We start from the raw sequence: 24198 nt of genomic DNA on the forward strand, positions 1-24198 counted from the left end.
GGACTCCCCCACCAATTTTTATTCTGTCTTCTGGTCACACCAACCCACCCCTCTCCCCACACCAGATCCCCACCCCAGTAAGTTACCATTCCCACCCTGTCTCCCACACAGCTCCCTCCTTCCATCTACTTCAGATTTCTATTTTATTTCCTCTTCTGTGTGAGATTCAACCATCTTCCTTTTGTGTCCTCCTTCACTTCTTTGTGTCTGTGGGTTGTAGCATGGTTATCTTGTACATTATGGCTAATGTATAATATATAAGTGAGAACATACCATGCATGTCTTTCTGGGTCAGGGTTACCTCATTCAGGATGACATTTTCCAGTTCCATCCATTTGCCTACAAATTTCATTATTTTCTTGTTTTTAATAGCTGAGTAGTATTCAGTAGACATACCAGTTTCTTTATCCTTTCTTTGGTTGAGGGAGATCTAGTTTGTTTCCAGATACTGGCTATTACAAATAAAGCTGCTATCAACATAGTTGAGAAAGTGTCCTTGTGGTATGGTGGAGCATCTTTTATGTATATGCCCAGGAGTAGTGTTAGCTGGGTCCTGAGGTAGAGCGATTCCCAATTTTCTGAGAAACCACCAGATTGATTTCCAAAGTGGTTGTACAAGTTTGCACTCCCACCAGCAATGGAGGAAGGTTCCCCTTTCTCTACATCCTCACCAGCATATGCTGTCACTTCAGTTTTTGATCTTGGACATTCTAAGGAGTTGAAGATAGAATTTCAAAGTTTTTTTGATTTGCATTTCCCTGATGACTAAGAACATTGAAGATTTCCTTAAGTGTTTCTTGGCCATTGGAAATTCTTCTGTTGAAAATTCTCTGTTTAGCTCTGAACCTCATTTTTAATTTTGCTTTTTTGGTTTTCTGGTATTTAATTTCTTGAGTTCTTTATATAGTTTCGATATTAGCCTTTTGTTGGATGTAGGGTTGGTGAAGATCTTTTCCCAATCTGTATGCTGCCATTTTGTCCTACTGACGGTGTCCTTTGCCTTACAGAAGCTTCATAAGGTCTCGTTTTTTAATTGTTGGTCTTAGAGCCTGAGCTGTTGGTACTCTGTTTAAGAAGTTGTCTCCTATGCTAATGAGTTCAAGGCTATCCCCTACTTTCTCTTCTAATAGATTAGTGTATCTGGTTTTATGTTGAGGCCTTTGATCCTCTTAGACTTGAGTTTTGTGCAGGGTGATAACTATGAATGTATTTGCATTATTTTATATGCACACATTCAGTTAGACCAGCATCAATTGTTGAATATGTTTTCTTTTCTACTGTATGCTTTTGGTTTCTTTGTTGAAAATAAAGTGCTCATAGAAGTGTGGGTTTATTTCTGGGTCTTCAGTTCCATTCCATTGATCAACCTGTCTGTTTCTTTTTTGTTGTTGCTGTTGTTTTCTGTTTGTTTGTTTGTTGGGGGGGGTTATTGTTTATTTGTTTGACTTTTTCAAGACAGGGTCTGGGTAGCCTTGGCTGTTCTGGACTTACTTTGTAGATCAGGCTGTCTTCAAATTCACAGAGATCGTGCCTCTGCCTCCCAAGTGCTAGGGTTGCGGGAGTGCACCACAGCACCTGGCTTAACCTGTCTGTTTCTATGCTAATACTAGGCTTTTTTTTTTTAATTACTATTGCTCTGAAGTATAGCTTGAAATCAGAGATGGTGATACCTCCAGTCCTTTTATTGTACAAAGTTGTTTTAGCTATCCTGGGTCTTTTATTTTTCCATGTGAAATTGATGGTTGCTCTTTCAAGGTCTGTAAAGATTTGTGTTGGAATTTTGGTGGAAATTGCATTGAATCTGTAGATTGCTTTAGTAAGATGGCCATTTTTACTATGTTAATTCTACTGATCCATGAGATCCTTCCATCTTCTGATATTTTCTTTGACTTATTTCTTCAAAGACTTGATGTTCTTGTCATACAAGAACACTTGCTTGGTTAGAGTTACACAAATAATATAAAATATAAAGATATTTTATAGCATAAAATATAAAGAAACTTTATATTATTTGTTGCTATCGTAAAGGATGTTTTCCCCTAATTTCTTTCTCAGCCTGTTTACTGCTTGTATAAAGGAGGGATACCAATTTGGTTTTTTTTTTTTTTTTTTTTTTAGTTAATAAACACTTTGCTGAAGGTGTTTATCAGCCATAAAAGACTGATTCACCTCTCTGGCCCCTCAGGTTTTGTCAGGTTTTGTTGAGAACTTTTTTCATCTAATTTCATCAAGGATATTGTCTGGTAGTTTTCTGCTTTTATTGTTGTGCCTGTCTGATTTGAGACTAGTGTAATGCTAGCTTCAGAGAATGAGTGTTAAAGTCTTAAGAACTCATGTTGCTTGACACATATCTGATTGATTCAAGGTAATGCGGTGCTACCTTGTCCTGAGATTTTCTCTGATGGAGAATGTATTACCGATTCATCCATGTAGTTGGTCTGTTTGGGTTTTCTATTTCTTCATCATGGATCACCTAAATTTTAATTTATTATTTATTATTCTGTGTGTTTGTGAGTGTGTGTGTGTTTCTGTATGTACAAGAAAGCACACCGAAGCCAAAATTCAAGAGGTGTCTTCCTCTATGGCTGGCAGCTTACTTTTTGAGACATGGTCTCTCATTGAACTTGGAGCTCACTGTTTCACTAAACTAAACTGGCCAGCAAAATCTGGGCACCCACATGTTTCTAAGCTGGCAAGCACTAGAGATGCAGATCTGAATTCCTGTTTCCAAAGCAGGCACATTATCTGCTGAGCCAGTTCCTAACCCTTCATCATCAAATCCCTATACACTGTGTGTCCAGGACCTTGTCCATCTATTCCAGGTCACTGCAAGCATATAATTGCTCATACCAATCTCCATAGCACCTTTTTATTTCCCTACTGTTAATCTTAGTGTCTTCCTTCCACCTCCTATTTTTACTTATTTGAGTCTCTTCTCCTCCTTTTAAAGGTTAGTATAGCTACTCATTTGTATTTTGATTTTGAGACTTATTTCATTTGTTTCTGCTCTGGTTTTTATGTCTTTCCTTCTAAATTTGCATTAGCTCTGTTCTCAGTTCTCTAGTTCTGGAAACTGTGGTAGGTAGTGAGGTCACTTTTTGAAGGAGATGTTCATCCCCACAAACTTCCTCTGAGCACTGCCTTGGTTATGTCTTGATTTTTTGATTTGCTGCTATTTTCATTTGTGTGACAACAGTTTTTACAATACACATTTGTATTTGATACTATTTACAACAGATCAGTATTCATGCAAGCAGGCTATAAAACTTTTATATACATATAAAAATATATATATATCCTGATATATATATATATATATATATATATATATATATATATATCCTGTTACTGGGCCACCATTTGTACTCTTATTGGCATGCTGTTTATATGTCAGAGCCACCAAAAAAATTTCCAATTACTCTTCTCAATGAATTAAAAAATTCAGATTCAGAAATATAATTGTGATTTCTTCAAACATCTATCTATATAATGACATTTTCATGTGGATCTGAATTAGTTTCTGAGTTCATTTCCTCTTAATCCAGAAGGTTTTCTTTGACACTTTCTTTAAGCCATCTACTCTAGACTCACATCCATCTGTGTTTGTCTTCAGTACCTATTTTTCCATAATCATCTCCACCCTCTCTTTTGCTTTTTTAGTACTGAAAATTGAACTTAGAACCTTGAATGGGCAAATGCTCTAACACTTAGCTACATCCTTACTCCTATTTTGGCTAAAATTTTTAAGGATGGATTTTACCAGATAAAGAATTCTTAGTCAATAGTATTTTCTTTTCATTCCAGCATTTGCTGTAGGCTTCACAAGACAATGAGAGAAATCTAGGTTAATATGCTAGGGAACCATGCTGTGGTCCCAGGTGTGACACCACCGTTTTGTTTTATTTTGGTATATTTTATTTTATTCTATTTTGGGAGCCCTACTCTCACATGTGGCATACTGTCATTTCAGAGGCAGGTGTGTGTCTTATCTTACCAGCAAGATCAGAACTCACCAGGAGTAGGGGTCTCCTTACGTGGAGTCGGGGAAGTCAGCGCACTCAGGGTGGTCATCGCACTCAGGGCGGTCATCGCACCCATGGTGCTCAGCGCTGGACTGTGCTCTTTCGGCTCTTTCAGCTCTTTCGGTTCTTTCGGCTCTTTCGGCTCTTTCAGCTCTTTCTGTTCCTTCAGGTCCTTGTCATTGCTTGTGGATTTTGCCAGATCCCTCACCTTGGACCACTTCTTCCACACCACACTTCCGGCTGCAGCTGGCGGCAGTTCTTTGGTCTCTTCTTTGGCATCTTTCCAAGTACCTCCTGCTAGCTCTCCTATAGCACAATGTATATGTTCCTGAAAAAAAAATAACTTGCACTCTGCTAAGTCACATGCAAACAAATCTACAGCGCATGTTTGTAGGAGCCCAGATTTGGAGGACATGCTTCCAAAGTTTTGCAGTGTCTAACCAGGGCCCGGATACCCTGCAGCATCTAGGATGTCAAAGTGTGCTGTGGCTAGTGTAAACACATGTATGAGGTGTGCCTGGAAGCCGTCTCAGGATATGAAGGCCACATACAATCAGATGCTTCAAGAAACTGGGGCAATATTGACAGAAGGGAGCTCTTCAAGTATTGGGACCACTGTATATAAGCAAGGTACTTCTCTTTGGGAAGGGACTAGTAAGTCAATACTTATTTAAATTGTCTTAAAATACAACTGAAAAGGCTTCTTACTTGTGAAGATTCTAAAGCTGAAAGAATTTTCATTAGCAGAGCTTCCAGTAGTAAATCCTTGATCATGAAGAGATCATAAAAACCAACCCCAACTTGCACACTGGCCATGCATTATTTTCCTATTTATTCATCCCTTGTAGGTGATCTATTTTGCATTATATTCTGATATGAATGAAATACAGGATTTGGGCAGTGAATTGCTTTTGCCTCCAGTGGTACTTAGACATAGTCAAGTATGACTACATCTGTGACAAGACAATAGATCAAAGGAGGGCCAGGTCTGCATGCTTTCTGGGTCTCTTGCTTCTTAAAACTTAACAATACTACTGAGACTCTCCCCATCTTGGATATCAGAATATACATCAATGGGTTGGAACATAATAAAATTTGCCCTCTATACCTCTGGATTCTACACCCATGGATTCAGTCAACTAACCATTGATCAGGAATTTGTTAAGGCAGGGCTGGAGAGATGGCACAGTGTTTAAGAGCACTGAATGCTTTTCTGGAGAACCCAGATTTGATTCCCAGCACCTATATGACAACTGTCTATAACTCTAGTTTTAGGAGAGCTGATGGTGTCTTCTGGCCTCCTTGAACACCACACACACATATGATGCATAAACATACATGCAGGAAAAAACACACATACATGTAACATAAAATTAATTAATTGATACAACATTTTAAACACCTATGGTTAAAAAATGACAAGATGCCCAGGGAGGTAAAGTAATGCTTGCTGTGTAAGCCTAGTGATCCGAGTTCAACTCCTGGAAGCCGTGTAAAGGAGAAAACTGACTCTACAAAGTTGTCTGTACTCTGTATGTGTAGAGTGGCTACATCCAAACAACATGCACATACACATAGAATAAGAAATACTAAATAATTTGAAATGTACTGTTTAAAATTTTATGCTGTTATTTACTACATAATTTTGTTAGTTTTATTTGTATTGAACATATATACTTGTTTGCCTTTATATTCTCTAAATGATACAGTGTAACAATTACTTAGAAAGCACTTAGACTGAATTATGATTATATAAAATATGAGGAAAATTCAAAGCATGCAGGAGAATGTGTCCAGATTATATGTAAAAACATCTCCATTTCCTAGAAGGGTGCTGAACACCTGTACACTTTGGTATATGCTGTAGGCCTTGGAAGCAATCATCTTTGGATACTAGGGTCAACTATAATTTAAATAGTGCAAGTTGCCAACCATGGCAATAATTCCATATAAGTAGTTATCTTTATTATGACTATACTTATTTTTACTCTTATTCTTAAGAAGGTGCCAGATTATTAAGTAGTAGGCCTGCCTCCAATTCCACATGGCTACCATCACACTGAGTAAGAACCTTATTTCATCTCTGGTTTCATCAACTAATCTTTTTTCTTTTAAAAACAGGATCTGGCCTTGAATTCACTATATAGCTGAGAATGGACATGAACTACTCCTCCTGCCTCTACCTCCCAAATGTCAGGATTACAGATGTGTGCCACCAGTCTATATTCTTCAACTTGTCTTAAGGAAGGAAAACCACTTCTGTCAATGTGTGGAGAATGGGCCTGTGAATCTTAGATGGGAAAATAAGTGGCTTGATAATTAAAGGGCTATTCATGTCTTGATTTGAAGCCATTTGGTTTTTCCCAATCCTGAGGACTAGAAACTCTAAAATGATTCCTTGTGACTTAAAGAGGGCCCCACCGAATGCCTGTGCAGCTTGTAGCCTCCACTGACCTTCTTCTGAGGATTTAGTTTGGCTCTGAATAGAAGGCAAAGTCTCAGAGGCCATGGCAGGGACAGAACCAGGAACTGGACCGGATGCGGGAATGGGGGCGGGAGCGGGAACGGGAACAGGAACAGAAGTGTCACTTGTCTTCTTAAAGTACTTGTTGAGGTACTTCAAACGTGCCTGAGAAGCCTAGAAGACAGATAGCCCTGTGAGCACTTTGAAAAGCAGCAAGCAGCGCAGGCCGAAGCAATGTGATGGTACTCAGGAGAAGGGAGAAATATGGGTTCCAAAAAACAAACAAACAACAAAAAAAAAGAAAGAAAAAAAAAGAAAGTGCAAATAAGTGTAGTTTAGACAGGCCATCTCCTCATTGACTAAAGTGCTCAGCTCCCAATGCAAGAATTCTCAAGCTTGGGTCGAAACCTCTTTGACAACCCTGTACAAAAATATTTATATCATGATTCATAACAATAGCAAAATTACAGTTCTGAAGTAGCATGAAAATAATTTGGGGTGTCATCACAGCATAAGGAACCATTACAGAAGGTTAAAAACCTGAGCTATAAGAGAATGGAAGGACAGGTATTTAAATTCCACAAGGGGGCAGCACATCCTTTTTATTCTAAAGCTGTAGTAGGAAAGCATATGTTAAATGTTTGCATTCTCCTACTGGAGCCTTTTTAGGAGACATGAATCCAGCCCTCATGGCTACGTATAAAAGGCAGGGGTGGGGGCACAGCTTGGACATATGAGTGATACCTCATGTCAGAATTCAGTTAGTCAGTAGCTAATATAATTCCAAGTCCCTAAAGGAACCCTGTGCAGCTTCACCCACAGGGCTCATCTCTCAGACTACATCTAACAATGAAGAAAGAGAAAGAACAGCCTTTCAGGCAGGTAACCTTGATAGCCCTCCCTGGCTCAGTTGTCTCCCAAGCTTGCTTCATGGCTCGTATTTCATCTGCTCGTTCTGTGTCTTTTTTCACGTCAACATAGTCTGACTCGCTGTGCTCAGAGACCAGCCTCAAAATCCAGTAGGGTTTGTTTGGATCATCTTGCTGAGGGTGAATGGTGGGTACTTGCTAGGAAACAAAAAGGTTAAAAATATGAATGCTTTCCTCTCCTAGGAAGGTTCTAGGATTCACTCCCTAATCAGGGATTCCAGTTAGGTACTTAGCATAGAGAAATCAGACCATAATTTGCTAAGACTTGCGTAAGAATGCTCATTTTATTCTTTTTACAGCAGCAAATGAAGTGAATAGCATAAAAGTGTATCAGGGTGGTGAACAGACAACCTATAGCACATTCCTATGTTGGATGCTGAACACTGACTAAAAATAAACATCTGCTGTATCCCTCCATGTGGAAGAATCCTACAGGCCCATACGGTAGTAAGAGAAGCTGAGCACAAACAAATTCAACGTGTGGCGGCATCTGCATGAATTCTGTGACAGGTGAAAGTAGCATGATGACTGAAAGATGATGTGGTCATACCAGGAGCTTTGGTCAGGGTGGCAAACTAAACACCAACGGGTACACGGACATCATCTCTACTCTTTACCCTGAGCTACAAGGTGGATGTGCTTGTTGGGAGTCAAGAACTGCACAGTTACGAGTGTTGCCTGTGGAGCTGGAGCTATGTCTCAGTAGATAAAACATACTTGCTTTGAAAGGGTGAGGGCAAGAGTTCAGAACCCAGGAGGTCCAGTGCTGACTGCACAGCAGCCCATTTGGAACTCCTGTGCTCAGAAGGTAAAGATGGGATCCCTCAGAGCAAGCTGGCTGGCTAAGCTGGCCTCAGCAAACAGCTCTGGATTCAGCTGAGGAGTCTTGCTTCAATGAATATAGTGAGAAGTGATTGAGGAAGACTTCCAACATCAATCCTGGGCCTTTACACACACACACACACACACACAGAGACACACATAACTACATACATATGCACACACAGACACACATTCATATATACGATACTCACATGAGAAAAAAGAAAAACAAGTGTATATGCCCATCACTTTATGCAGTATTAACTTTAAAATACACACAATAAAGTCTAAATTGGGCTGATGGGTGCTGTAGTTTGTTTTTCTGTTGATGTGATAAATGCTGTGACCAAAAGCAATTTGGAAATATAAAGGGTTTATTTCAGTTTATACTTTGAGGCCCATCCCTGGGAGAAGGTCAGGACAGAAGCTCAAGCATAAACTGATGCAAACAACATGGAAGAAGGCTGCTTTTTGGCTAATTCACTGGCTCATGCTCAGCTAGCTTTCTTATATATTTTCTTATATATTCCAGACTCACCTGCATAGGGATGGTGCCACCTACAGTGGGCTAGACCCTTCATCAACCATCAAAGAAAATTATTTCTTACAGACATGGCCACAAGCCAATCTGATACAGGCAATTTTTCAACTGATTTCCCATAGGCTGTGTCAGCTTAAAAATAGAAACTAGCCAGTGAAGTAGGTAAGGGTGCTTGCTGCCAAACCTGATAGTCTCCCATAGTTTGTTCTTTGGCCTTCAAATATACCTGTGAGTATGTGTGTGTACTCACACACAATGTTAAAAATTTTTTAAATAAAGTTTAAATTATACTTATGGCCACTCATGATGTCTTCCTAAAACTGAGCAAGATAATCAACTAAATCTAGCCCTGAATGAACTTGTTACAGACTCACTCTGAATGTAAGTGGTACTTTAAGATTTATAGAACCACTTGCAAGGACAAAAGAAGTGGGATTTAGATTTTACATATGAGAGGTAATTCCTGGACAGTCAGAGAGGAAGAGAGACCCTTGTTCTCCAAATAGTCTTTCTGCCAATTTCTTTCTCAAGTTTCCATTTAATATGCTATTGTGTATGCTTTTTCTGTTGCTATGATAAACGCCATGGCCAAAAGCAACTTGGAAAAGAAAGGGTTTTTATGGTTAACTAACTTTGAGTCGTGAGGTTGTGGAACTGGGATCTTCCAGGACCCTACCAGGCAAGTTAAATGTTAAAAAGTGGTGTGATTGAAGAATACATCTCAGAAGAGCAAGACTATGTCCATCTGAAATAATGTAATCAGGGAAGAGAAGTTTGCAGCCATTGAATACAGTTTTCATTTAATATAGGATAATCATACTAAAATCTGTGCACCTAAAGAAGCTAAGCAAGAAGGAGGACCCTGGGTAAGATGCTCAATCTTCATTCAGAAAGGCAAATGGGATAGACATTGGAAGAAGGTGAAAATAAGGAATAAGACAGGAACCTACCACAGAGGGCCTCTGAAAGACTCTACTCAGCCTCAGCGGATGCTGAGACTCATAGCCATACTTTGGGCAGAGTGCAAGGAATCTTATGAAAGAAGGGGGAGATAAAAAGACCTGGAATGGTCTGGAGCATCCCAAGGAGACCAACAGACCAAAACGTCTGGGCCTAGGGGTCTTTTCTGAGACTGATACTCCAACCAAGGACCACTCATAGAGATAACCTGAACCCCCTGCACAGATGTAGCCCACTGCAGCTCAGTCTCCAAATGGGCTCCCTAATAAGGGGAGCGGAGGCTGTCTGTGACATGAACTCAGTGGCTGGCTCTTTGATCACCTTTTTAAGGAGGGGAGGCCAAAGAGGAAGACTATAAAAGACAGTGAAGACTATGAAGACTATGAAAGACTATCAAAGACTATGATGAGACCTGATAGGCTAGGGTCAGATGGAAGGGAAGGAGGTCCTCCACTATCAGTGGACTAGGGAAGGGGCATGGGAGGAGATGAGGGAGGGAGGGAGGGAAGGCAGGACTGGGAGGGAATGAGGGTGGGTCTACAGCTGGGATACAAAGTAAATAAATTGTAATAAATAAAAAATTATATTAAAAAATAAAATAAGAAAAAATGTTTTCATTTAAAATTTGTTTTCCTTATTATCTAGAAGACCTTGCTTCCTAGGCAATTTTCTTAGTAGTTTAATGAGAACCAAGTGTCAGAGATGAGAATTCTTTTCTTTCTTACTTTTAAAGCCTAGAGTGTTAGCTTTTCTCTTTAAATGGCTCCAAAAGTGAGTTAATCAGGAACTTTTTCAGTATTGAGTTTTGATTGATAAGAGAACTATCAAAGTGATAAAGGATGAATCTGGATATAGTCAAACTTGCTTATGTCATGATGTTCTCAAGGACACAATGCAGCTAAGAAATGGGATCCTTAAAATGCAAGTGGACAAGATTCGCCTCTTCTGGAGTTTGAGATGATGAGTCCTCATTTCTTCTTATTGCTAACTTCCCCCTCACTGTCCATTTTGCAAGTGCCAGCAGGATCTGTTCAAGTAAGGAGGAAGTCACATCTGCACCCACCTGAGGCTCAAAGCGAGGGGCCTGTTTTTCTTTGACTGACTTTTCTTTCTCCGCAGCCTTCTCCTTGCCTTTCCTTGATGTTTTGGAAGTTCCTACAGATTTCTGCCCTTCACTGACAGCATGGAAATCTGGGCTTCCTGTGGTAATCAATTCTTCATGTTTCTCTACATGAGCTAAAAAGACATGAAAATGGAAACGAATGAGACCTGACATGATGACAAGATCATTTCCTGTAGCGACTTGGCAAGCACTCTGGAAAGATGTTTCATCTAAAGATGATATATTCCTTTTCTTGTAAACAAATGTTTCATAAGAATTGGTCAAAATTCTTTTTAATGAAATGGGAACATAGTTCATATAGCATAAACTCAATGTTGGTGTAAGTAAAGCACTGGGCTGTAGAATATTAAGATTATGCAACCACCAGATCATTAACTACTGTGTTTGCCTTCTGGATGCCTTTTATCTCATTCATAGCAGAGTTACCTTGATTTTTACCTGTGCTACACAATTCATTCATCTCTGCTCTAACCTTTACTCTTTCCTTCCTTTTGATTTTGGATTGATGTTCTTTTCTTTTTCTAGCTTTCCAGTTTGTTCTTTTAAAAAGATATGTGTGTGATAGTGTGTGGCATGTGCATATTGGTACCCTCAGACACCAGAAGGGGGCATCAGATTTCTTGAAGCTGGAGTGACAGGCGGTTGTGAGCCACCATGTGGGTGCTGGGAACTGTGAACCCTTGTTCTCTGCAAGGGCAGTAAGTGCTCTTTAGCCTCTGAGCCATCTCCCTATACTCCGTTCTTCAGGGCTTTTTTCTTCGGGGTTAAAGTAGACAGTTATGTTAAGGCAGTGTTGTTTTTTACACACCTAGGAAATCTTCACATTCATTTCTTACTGGTTTCTAGTTTTGTTCCCTTGTGATCAGAGAACATAGCTGCCTGATTTCTACACCTGCCCAGTTGTTTAGACTCACTGCATTGCTTCATCTGCTGTCATCCTCCAGATGCTCCAGGAGTGATGAGAAGAGCATGTGTTCTGGGGGTGTTGAGTGGAGAATTCTTTTCATAGGGCAGGCTGTTTGCCATGTTATTCAAGCATTTTATGATATTATGATTTTTGTTTAAATTTCTTGCCAATATTTAAAGTGTGGTATCAGAAATTTCCAACTAGCTGTATAATTAGCCATTTCTTTGTTCAATACTAGTTTTGCTTCATGCATTTTAAATACTGTTAATGCGATTCAGTTCCAATGTTTATAATGGTATTGTTTTGATTTATGGTCTCTTCAGCATTATAAAGTAACTCATATACCCATTTTTTTCTTTAAAATCTATTTTTGACAATAGTATGACCATTCCAGGTTAATCTGGGCTACTATTTGTAATGTGTATTTCACCTTTTTGTCCTAAGACTGTTTATATCTTTGAAATTAAAAGATGTCCCTCTTAAGAACATGCACAGTTATATCATGTTTTGTTGTAAAGCACATTTAATTTATAGTAAACATAATCACCCAAAAGGAAGATTTATGTCAGCTATTCTGATATTTATTTTACTACATACTTCATATCCTTTTTTATTGTTGTTGTTGTTGTTGTTCCTCTAATCTTCTGATGCTACCTTCTTTTGCTTCAAAACCATACTTCCTTCTGCAGCATTTTAATTCTCTCAGGCTTTTGTTTTCTGTGCCTATTCATTTTCTTAGTGGTATCTCTGGGTATGATTATAATTAAAATGTTTTATAATAAGCTTGAATTAGTAGCAACTTAATCTCATTAATGTTCAAAGACCTTTGCTCTTATATATTTCTTTTTCTCTTGATGCTTATAAAATGTAAGATTTGTCTGTATGCATGCTGTGTCCTTTAAATCTAATTGATTAATTCATAAGATGAAGCCATTATCAGGTTGCTTACTTTGGTGTGCAAAGCTTGCAAGAAATCTGCATGTGTTGGCAGCTTGTATTAGAATAAGCTGTGAAATGGAAACCATTTTACTGATTCAAGAGTTATGGAAGGTGTGATGTCATGTGAATGTGCCTGTAATTAGAAAGCTCTGGAGGAACCTGCACATCCCTTAACGGGAGGAAGTGCTCAGAGACAACACCTGCTGATGACATGAGCTTAAGAAGCCCTTTGTGATTTTCTTTGGGTTCTTACTCTACCTGACATGACCCAGCACACAATAGAAGGTACCTTCAATAGAGGATGAAACTTCCATGGCTAGAGAAATGCAAGTGTCTTTTAGGATTCAAAGTCAGTGCTTTGAGCTGTATTCTTGGAAACTGAAATATATATATTTTTTTATATATATATATAAAATATATATATATATTTTATATATATATATGTATATATATATGTATATATATATATGTATATATATATATATATGAACTGTCCCTGAAGAACAGGAAGAAAACACAAAGCTGCATATATATACTGCTCCAGTCCCCTCCCCTAGTCTCTTCCCAGTCCTACCTACCTTTCTTCTCCCTCTATGCCCTTTTCCTTGTGCCCTAATAGGAGAGGACCCCTCCCCTTCTAGCTGACCCTAGCTTATCAGGTCTCATCAAGGCTGGCTGCATGTATATGTTTGTTTTGTGATATATCTTAAAATGTTTATTTTATGCAACTACAACATATAATTACATTATAAAGCATATTAATATAAAATATATGTAATATTTTGTCCTGTCAAAGACTTTTTGACTTAGATTCACAATACTTCATTGTGTAATTCTCCCCTTAAAAATAATTCCTTAAACCAAGAGTTTTTTGATAAAGATTAAAAAAATTATATTTAACAGATAAATTAGAATTTCAAAGGCTTGATTATCAACATAGAAAGCTGGCATATTGACAAACAGAGTTTAGAATGACAGCATCACAGTGATGAAGGCAGATGCCACTGACAACTCCCAGCTAGCCAGCCCTTTAGTGAATGGTAGTGAAATAAACAAAAGTGGCACTGTTGTCTTGCAATAGCCAGAAGCCATGGCGTGTATAAATAATAGCAGAAATATCCCAACTCTGTATATGTCAGCTTGGGAATTTTTTTTTTAATTTTTTTTAATTTCTGGGTTGTAAGGATATAAAATTTTGAAAAACATCAAACCATATGTTAAATTTCTCATAGAAATTAAATGCTTTAAATTAATGAAAAATAGTTTTATTGACTTCAGTATGAATATAAAATTTTAAGTCTGATCATCAGTACAATAAGAAAATAACATGGCCAAATTCTTGTTGATAAAAATATTTATATTTTAAAATTAAGCTGAATTGATAATTAACACACCAAGAACTAAGTTTTCTAAGCACTCAAATTCTTTAAAGAAAAAAAAAAAGCCTACATACAAAACATGTAAGCTTTGAGCTGTAAATAGAACTGAAACATTGCAGTTGATATAGTAATATGTTTTAATTTAATTGAACTGGCCACCTAAAAATCCACACTAAAGAGTCTGTGAGAAAGCTTAGTCAGTGAATGGGGAATATTGCCAAATTTGGTTATCTGAGTTTGATCTCAAGAACCCATAGTGATGTAAGAGGGAACCAACTCCCACAGGTTTGATTTCCATACTCATAAGCTGAAGTGTGTGCATGCATGTGGGTGCACTCGTGTGTGTGTGTGCGTGCGAGCACACAAGTAATAAATTAATTAAATGATAATTCTAAGACTATATTTTAACACAATTAGTAACAATCTTTTATTCTGAACTCAAAGCTATTTGATTGTCAAAAAGATTTTTCAACAACTCCTCTCAAAGAGAAAATCTCCAGATTGTTTTTTTAATCTAATTTATATATTTATTTATTTATTACAATTTATTCATGTTGTATCCCTGCTCCAGTCCCCTCCCCTAGTCTCTTCCCAGTCCTACCTACCTTTCTTCTCCCTCTATGCCCTTTTCCTTGTGCCCTAATAGGAGAGGACCCCTCCCCTTCTAGCTGACCCTAGCTTATCAGGTCTCATCAAGGCTGGCTGCATCATCTTCCTCTGTGGCCTGGCAAAGCTGTACCCCCTAGGGGGAGATGAGCAAAGAGCCAGCCACTGAATTTATGTCAGAGACAGATCCTGTACCCCTTACTAAGGAACCCACTTGGAAACTGAGCAGCCAATGGGCTTCCTTTGAACAAGGGGTCTAGGTCCTCTCTATGCATGGTCCTTACTTGGAGTATCAGTCTCCAAATTGTTTTAAATGCAGTATAATTCTTAGTTTCTTTGCTTACTGCTTTTCATCAACAAATGCTACTGAGTGCATGGAATGGCTTAATTTCAGCACTTGCTCATCATACATGAAATTGATAAATGTGTTATTACACACAAAACAATACATATGATTCTTGCAGGCCTATTTTAGAGTTTGAATATAGAATAATGCTGTTACCATTTTTGAATGCTACTAGGAGCAGAGAACTCCTACAGGTTGCCTGTGCCTTTGTGAGAGTCTTCCAAGACAGGAGCCCTTGAGGTCTTACAGGTGACAAGTTACTCCTGTTCAGCACAAGTCAGGACAGTTTAGCTAATGTGATACATTTTCCCATCCAAGGATAACTTTCCTTTTATAGACTTGACCCATATTGTTAACTTCACGTTTTGCTCACTATGTGTAAATTTATTTCAGGACTGTGTAATGCTTCTTTGCCCTTGATAGCCTAACATGTGTGCACACATATTTCTTCTTCTATCCTTGAGTATTATTGAAATCTCATCAGTGTTAGGAAATAAGTTTTCCCTGTTGGCAAGATTCCCATGTAATTGTAATCAGGTTGACCCCTCCCTCCCTTCAACTGCCCCACTTCTTCTTCCCTCTCTCCCTTCTTCTCTCATTCCTTTGCCTTCACCTTCCCTGCTACCTTCCCCTCCCCTCTCCTTCCCACACTTACATTGAACCTAGAACCTTGCACATGCCTGGCCAATTTGCTTTGCTGACTTATGTCCCTGATGTTCTCTTTTCATAAGTCTTAGATAATAAGCTCCCTGTTATATGCTATATATTTGGAAATGATATGAACAACATTAGCATGAGTATGTTGGTTGTATCAAGACCTATGTAAAAAATTATTATAATATAAAAACAAGACTAAAGAGACATAAGCATCTCATGGAACAGACCACACAGGCAAACAAGAAGGCTTGGATTTTGTCTTTTTTCTACTACAATTCTAAGCTTCCAGGAATATAATTTAACATATATTGGCACTATGAACTGTCCCTGAAGAACAGGAAGAAAACACAAAGTTTTGCCGAAAACAGAAGCATACACAATATTGTACTGTTTCTCTATTATTTCTATTTATTTTGTAATTGTGAATGTTTGGTGTGCATATAAACCTTTAGCATATTTTTTAATGATTTCTTTTTATTTTTTATGTGCATTGGTGTTTTAATTGCATGTATGTCTGTATGAGGGTGTTGGGGTCCCCTGAAACTGGAGTTACAGACAATTGTGAGCTGCTATGTGGGTGCTGGATATTGAAACAAAGTCCTCTGGAAGAGTAGCTAGTGAGACATCTCTCCTGCCACACACCATAACATATTTTTGAGACAGTGCCTTACTATGTAACCCTGGATCGCTGTATTTATGGAGACCACACTGGCCTTGAACTCACAGAGATCAACCTGCTTCTGCCCGCTGACTGTTGGAATTAAATATGTGGATCTTCAGAGTCTATCTTCATTGTTATTCTTTCCTAACAACTATGGGAAATACAATTTTATCATCATAAAAGATTTGCAAGTGTAAGTGGTGCATAAGTTTTGCTAAGTAGATAAACATGTTTATGCATGGCCTCAATGACAAAATGTTTTTAGGTTTTAAAAATTATGCACTAAAAATATTGAAGCATAATTAATATGAAAAATATGAGACTGTTGATTATGAGTAACAACATATTTTAATTGTGTGATCAACTTACTATTCAGTACTTAAAATAAAAGTGACATGAATACCATTTAAGGTATGGGGTGGAGAAATCGCTGTTAAGAACACTGCTTCTGTTGCTGTGGACCGGAGTTCTGTTCCCTGCACCCTCATTGGAGACTCACAATCATGTATAACTCCTGCTTCAAGAGATACAATGCTCTCTTTAGACCTCCACAGGCACCAGGCATCCACATGGTATGCATATGTACATACAAGCAAAATACTTATACACATGAAATAAAACAAATATTTTTAAAGTATTTAGAGTGACCTACCTTTCATATCAAATTTCTCTAAGTCTTTTAGTGCTTGAACAAACGTCAGCTGAGTTTCAGTGAGAGGCCAGCTGTTAAACAGCACCAAGCACTGTATGATGTACTTGTAGCACTGTGAAAGAAAAGGCAGGGAGTCAGTGCAACCAAAAGAATCAGTATGTGTTTTGAAAGAGTTATCAGATCACGTTTATAATGTGTAATTTTATAAATCATAAAATCATAGTTTAATTAAATGATACATTTTTCAGAAACACTCTGTGGTGGTTTGAACAAGAATGACCCTCCCCCATAGGCTACTATGTTTGAATGCTTGCTCCAAAGTTGGTAGAACTATATTGGGAAGGATTAGGAGGTGTGGCTTATTGGGAGGTATGAGCTTCAAGGTTTCAAAAGCCTATGTCAAGGCCAACTCGCAGATAAGATGTTAGCTCCCCGGAGGTTTCAAGGACACTACAAGAAGACCTACTGAGTAAAATAACCTAAAATAGCAAACTAAGGTGGACTCATGGGGGCTCACAGAGACTGAACCAACTACCAAAGAGCATGCACAGGCTGCACCTAGATCCCCTACACATATGCAGGAGATACACAGCCTTTTTAACATGTAGGTCACCTAACAATGGGAGTAGGGGCTATCTATGACTCTGTTACCTATCTTTGGATCCCTTTGCCCTATCTGGGCTGCCTGTCAGGTCTCAATGGGAGGGGATATGTTTAGTCCTGCTGAAACTTGAGATGCCAGAGTGGGTTGCTACCCCTTGGGGGCCCTCCCCTTTTCTGAGAAGAAAGAGAGGGTGGGACTGTGAGGAGGGGAGGAAGGAGGCTGGGATCAGGTTGAAAAGTGATTAAATAAATAAAATAAAAATGATGTTAGCTCCAACCCACTGCTCCAGCACCATGCTTGCTCGTCTGCTGCCATGCTCCCCACCATGATGGCCATAGCCTCACACTTTGCATCTATAAGCACCCCAGTTACATGGTCTCTGTAGTAAGTTGACTTGGTCATGGTCTTTCTTCCACAGCAGTAGAACAGTAGCGAAGACACCTTCTATCACACAGGAAAGAAGCATTTAACGTTCTCCATCATCTAACTTTCCAGTTTTTACCACTGAAATGGGCATAAAGTAAAATCCCATTTCTGTCATATTTTGATACTTTCTTATATTATTAAGGATTTTGAGTTGTTCTTCAGAGTGGTTGGCTTTTAAGGTTTTCCTTTCTTTACACTTTAATTAGGAAACTAGTCTTCTGAATCACCTTTTAATACTTTTATACATTTAATTTTTCCACATAAATCTGCAGTGTTCCTGGAGTCCACCTTTATTTATAGTACTAGATGTGGTGAAGGAAAAGGAAGTTCCCTAACCTCTGATAGACAGGTTACCTTTTCTCCTTTAATTGATAGTTTCGCCTCTATCTAAAAAAAAAAAAAAGAAAAGAAAAGAGAAAAAAATCAGTATTTTTTATTTTATTTTTATTAATTACAGTTTATTCACTTTGTATTCCAGCTGTAGCCCCTCCCCCATTCCCTCTTAACTCCACCCTCCCTCCTTCTTCTTCTCCTATGCCCCTCCCCCAGTCCAATGATAGAGGAGGTCCTCCTCCCCTTCCATCTGACCCTAATAAATCAGGTCTCATCAGGACTGGCTGCATTGTCCTCCTCTGTGGCCTGGTAAGGCTGCCTCTCCCTTAGGTGGAGGTGATCAAAGAGCCAGCCCATGAGTTCATGTCAGAGATGGTCCCTGTTCCTATTATTGGGGAACCCTCTTGGACACTGAGCTGCCATGGGCTATATCTGTGCAGGGGTTCTAGGTTATCTCCATGAATGGTCCTTGTTTGGAGTAACAGTCTCACAAAAGACCCCTGTGCCCAGATTTTTTGGTTCTGTTGCTCTCCTAGTGGAGCTCCTGTTCCCTCCCAGTCTTTCTATCTCCCCCCTCTTTCATAAGATTCCCTGCACTCTGCCCAAAGTTTGGCTATGAGTCTCAGCATATATATATATATATATATACCTGCTGGGTAGATTCTTTCAGAGGCCCTCTGTGACAGGCTCCTGTCCTGTTCCCTGTTTTCTCTCTCTTCCAATGTCTGTCTTTCTGAATGAAGATTAAGCATCTTACCCAGGGTCCTCCTCCTTGATTAGCTTCCTCAGGTGTACAGATTTTAGTATGAGTATCCTATATTATATGTCTAATATCTACTTATAAGTGAGTATATACCATGTGTGTCTTTCTGCTTCACCTCACTCAGGATGATCTTTTCTACATCCCACCATTTGCCTGAAAATTTCATGATTTCCTTGTTTTTAATTGCTGAGTAGTATTCTATTGTGTAAATGTACCACAATTTCTATATCCATTTCTCAACTGAGGAACATCTGGGTTGTTTCCAGCTTCTGGCTATTATAAAGCTGCTACAAACATGGTTGAGCAAATGTCCTTGTATACTTGAGCATCTTTTAGATATATGCCTAGAAGTGGGATAGCTGGATCTTGAGGTAGCACTGTTCCTAATTGTCTGAAAAAGTGCTGAAAGAAATGCTTCTTTTTATGCTGGATACTTTTATGTCAACTTGATACAGGCTAGAGGTCTTTGAGAGAGGGGAGCCTCAATTGAGAAAATGCCTGCATAAAATCAGGCTGGAGGCAAGCCTGTAGTGCATTTCTTAGTGATTGATGTGGGAGGAGGGCCCATTCCATTGTGGGTGGGGCCATCCCTGGGTTCTATAAGAAAGCAGATTTAGCAATCCTGAGGAAGCAAACCAGTAAGTAGCAACCCTCCATGGCCTCTGCATCAGTTCCTGCCTCCAGTCTCCTGTTTTATTAGGGCAATGGTAACATTAACTAGGACGAAAGTAAGCACCAGGATGATGGGGAACTGTGGCAGACATGACCATGTTGTTTGGGGAGGACTGTGGAAAGACTTTGAAACTTCAGGCTAGAAAAGTCATATGAGTGTTGAGATCTCTATGGGCTCTTTTATAGGATTATTCTTTTATATAAGAATGTTTCCAGCAGTGCAGATGATGGAGGCCTGGCTTGCGAAGTGTCAGAGGCCAGCAGAGAATACTGGGGCATTTGTGTAAAGACTCTTGTCTGGTCGCCTGGAGCTAAAGAAATAGTCGATTAAGAAGAGACCAGCATCACTGACTTGAAATCTTCTGAAAAGTGCTTCCTCAGGATCAGCACACGAAACTGTTTTAGGGGTGACCAAAGTTGTACCTTGTGCTGGCAACTGAGGGTCTTCCAGGTAGTATGGTTCGGAAGGCATGCAAAGGTCATGGAGAACAGCTGAGGCTTGTCACTGGGAGAGTTCAAAGGAGGCCACTGGTAAAGGTGCAGCCTCAGTGGCATCAAAGACCCAGGATTGAAGGGATCATGCAGAGAGTTGAGGCTTGGCACCAGGAAGAGAGGCTAAAAGAGGTTACTGGTGAAAGTGCAGTGCATTGTATCAGAAGACCCCAGCATTTTGGAGATGCCAGTATCACCAAATGACCATTAAGAGCAGCAGCAGCAGTGGAGTAGAGCATCTGTGAGGTTACTGGACAAGCTGTGTGCGCTGCAGAGTATGAACCTGGGGAAGTGACTCAGGCCCTTTGGAAGAGTCCAGACATTGGCCATTGAGTTATTTACAGTTGGAACTTGGGTTTTTTTTTTGTTGTTGTTGTTGTTGTTGTTGTTTTGTTGTTGTTTTTTTTTTTTTTTGGATTTGTATATGACTGTGCCCTGGTTCTTGGAGTCCACAGTTGAGGAATAATAAATTTGAAAAGACTTTGAATTTTAAAAGAGACTAGATGAGAGGGTTCCCTAGTAAGGGGAAGCAAGGTCTGTCTCTGACATGAACTCAGTGGCCAGCTCTTTTATCACCTCCCCCTGTGGGGGTGCAACCTTGCCAGGCCACAGAGGAAGATGATGCAGCCAGCCCTGATGAGACCTGATAGGCTAGGGTCAGATAAAAGGGGAGGAGAATCTCCCCTATCAGTGGACTGGGGGAGGGGCATGGGAAGAGAAGAGGGAGGGAGGGTGGAATTGGGAGGAGACGAGGGAGGTGGCTACAGCTGGGATACAAAATGAATAAACTGTAATAAACAAATAAATAAAAATTTTTTAAAAAGAGATATTTCAGAGACTGAATTTTTAAATGTTTGAATTTTTAAAGCTTATTGGACTTTTAAATTTATCTGCTTTCTTACTTTGCTCAAGTTACTTCCATTCTAACCAATATTAATTATCACTAACGTGATTGTTTAGTGCAGTGGTTCTCAACATTTAGGTATTAACCCATTTGGGCCATTAATGACCCTTTCACAGGGATCACATATCACATATACTGCATATCAGATATTTATATTTTGATTCATAACAGTAGCAAAACTATAGTTGTGAAGTAGCAACAAAAATAATTTTATGTTTGGGGCTCACCACAACATGAGGAACTGTATTAAAGAGTCACAGCATCAGGAAAGTTGAGAACCATTGGTTTAGTGTATCTTAATATTTGAAAAGGGAAGTTGTCTTTACTCTTTTTTTTTTCAACATTGACTTATTCAGATTAAAATCCACCCTTATAACCTTTAGAGTAGCAGTAGATAATTTCTTGAAATGGCCAGGGTATTAATTTGGATCATGGTAGCATTTAGTTTCAAGGTTCACTGCAGGCTATTTGATAGATGGGAGAGGAGCTTGTTCCTAACACTGTCCTACTTTTAAACCTGACTTTAAATGATTAACTAATGTCTTTCCTTTTTCATTATTTTTTGCTTTTACAATTTATTCATTGTATATGCTGATTATAGCCCCCTCCCCCAACTTCTCCCAGTCCCACCATCCCTCCCACTTCCCCTTTATGCTTCTCCTCTTTCTCCAGGGGAGTACTCCTCCCCTGCTATCTGTCTGTCCCTAGCTTATCAACTCTCATCAGGACTTTCTGCATCCTCTGTCTCTGTGGCCTGGCAAGGCCAGTTGCCAGCGGGGAAGTGATCAAGGAGCAGACAACTGAGTTCAAGACAGAGGCAGCCCCTGCTCTCCTTACTCCAGGACCCATATAGAGTCTGAGCTGCCAGTCGGCTACATCTGAGCAGGGGGTCTAAGTCCTCTCAATGCATGGTCCTTGGTTGTTGCATCAGTCTCTTAAGGACCCCCTAAGCCCAGATGTTTTGGTTTTGTTGGTCTCCTTGTGGAGCTCCTCTCCCCACTACGTCCTTCTACCCCACACCCTTCTTCCATAAGACTCCTTGTGCTCTGCCCAAAGTTTGGCTGAGAGTATCTGCATCTGAGTCAATCCCTTGCTGGGTGGAGCCTTTCAGAGGACATCTATGGTAGACTCCCATCCTGTTCCCTCTCTTCCACCACCTCTGGTGTCTATCCTATTTGCCATTCTGAGTGAGATTTAAGCATCCTCCCTAGGGTACTCCTTGTTGTTTAGCTTCCTTAGGTCTGTAGATTTTATTACACTTATCCTATATTTTATGGCTAATATCCACTTATGAGTATATACCATGTGTGTCTTTCTGATTCTTGGTTACCTCACTCAGCATGATCTTTTCTAGTTCCATCCATTTGCCTGAAAAATGTCATGATTTCCTTGTTTTATAATAGCTGAATAGCATTTACTCAATGGAATACTACTCAGCTAACTAATGTCTCTCTAACGTTGTGTCACCTCATTGAAAATCATTGACTACTACTCTACGTAGGAACAGCCTTCCCATACCACTGTGTTTTGTCACTTGCTGACTTCCAGCAACCTGCATTAAAATAGAAGCTTTTTACTTGCATGTGCTTGCTGAGGTCAAAGTCCAGATATTTTACAAGTATGTTGCTGTTAAGGAAGACAATGCATTCTGCTGACTCATGCAGCAGTGTTAGTCCAGAGAAAAACTGTTGGTTGCTGTTGCTCTAGGAGCAAAGGAGTGTGGTAGTTAAGGCAAGCTGTCACAAGTGGGAACAGTTACATTCAGGTCCTGTTATTGCATACACCTGCTGTGCCCAGGTCTCTTCCTATACAGGAATAATAAGGAGTATGTGTTTAAGGGTTAACTAGAACACTGAGGATCTGTGTCATACACAGTACTGGGTACATGGAAGGTTGAGTAAATATAGATGCATTGTCTCTGGCAAGATTGCTAAAATCTCATTATCTCAAGTTTGTGTGTTCTGTTGGATTCTTTTAGGCATATAATGAGTTTATCTACAAATAACTCAGTAGTTCTCTTACTTTGCTCTTAGTCAGCCTGATTCTACACTATCACAATACTGGAATATAATTAAATATTATCAGTAATACTGGATTCTTTCCTTGTGCTATTTTAATAGAAATATAACAAGTTCATACTAATATAATATTTTGTAGAAATTTCTAGATGAAGGCTTTTGGTATGCAAAATTTGTGTTACTTTTGCATTTACTATCTGTTAGTAGGAGTTGAGCAGTATAAACTATCTAAGGGCCACACAACTGCTCTCATGTAGTCTATTTCTGTGGATTTATATTACTAGATTTTGCTAATGACAGACCTCATGGATTCCTGGAGGGATGCTCTCTAAACACTCTTACTACTGCTAGAACTGGTTAATTGGGATAGCACCTACAATTTCTCATCATTTTATCAGATAAATTTTCATTCCTCTCATGTTCCCCTTATTTGGCTTTCAAAGCAGGATTGAATATTTCTAAGAGGATCATAAGAATCTAGATTCAAGCCACAGCCCCAACAACTGCCTTCTCAAGGATGCAGCAAGGCCCCTAAAACATCCATCTTAGACCCTTCTCCATCAATTCCCTGCTTGTCTGGTTCTCCTGGGGCACAGCTAGCAGAGGTGAACATCAGACTGTTCCCTGAGCCTTACTGTCAGGCCCAAGGCTCTGCCCGTTTCCTCTAGGAGTCCTGCTGGCATCAGGAACATCCAGACAGTGCCAAGGACAACTAGATGGCTAAAGGCCAACGTTAATGACACAATCAACAAGTGTCATGGCAATATCGCACCACTAGAGCCCAGCTATCCTACTACAACAAGCCTTGGATATCCTAACACAGCCAAAGCACAAGAAGACCTTAAATCCAACCTTACAAAAATAGTAGAGACCTCTAAAAGGGAAATAAATAAATCCCTTAAAAAATACAATCAAGCACGTGAAGAAAATTAATAAAATGAACAAGACCTGAAAATGGAAATAGAAGCAATAAAGAAA

The 24198-nt window shown here is 39.3% G+C and overlaps 1 protein-coding gene across 1 annotated transcript in view; it reads right to left on the reverse strand.

The window, feature by feature from the left end:
• The window catches only part of Adgb (androglobin), a 142692-nt gene that overhangs the window by 8049 nt on the left and 110445 nt on the right, over positions 1–24198 (reverse strand). The window contains exons 29-34 of the mRNA XM_060373216.1: positions 18393–18425; positions 17009–17120; positions 10802–10974; positions 7374–7553; positions 6477–6660; positions 4014–4328 (exon numbers count right to left, since the gene is read on the reverse strand). Coding sequence (XP_060229199.1) covers positions 4014–4328; positions 6477–6660; positions 7374–7553; positions 10802–10974; positions 17009–17120; positions 18393–18425 — 997 coding nt within the window. The remainder of the gene's footprint in view (positions 1–4013; positions 4329–6476; positions 6661–7373; positions 7554–10801; positions 10975–17008; positions 17121–18392; positions 18426–24198) is intronic.

This window comes from Meriones unguiculatus, chromosome 20, assembly GCF_030254825.1.
Source record: "Meriones unguiculatus strain TT.TT164.6M chromosome 20, Bangor_MerUng_6.1, whole genome shotgun sequence".
NCBI lineage: Eukaryota > Metazoa > Chordata > Mammalia > Rodentia > Muridae > Meriones > Meriones unguiculatus.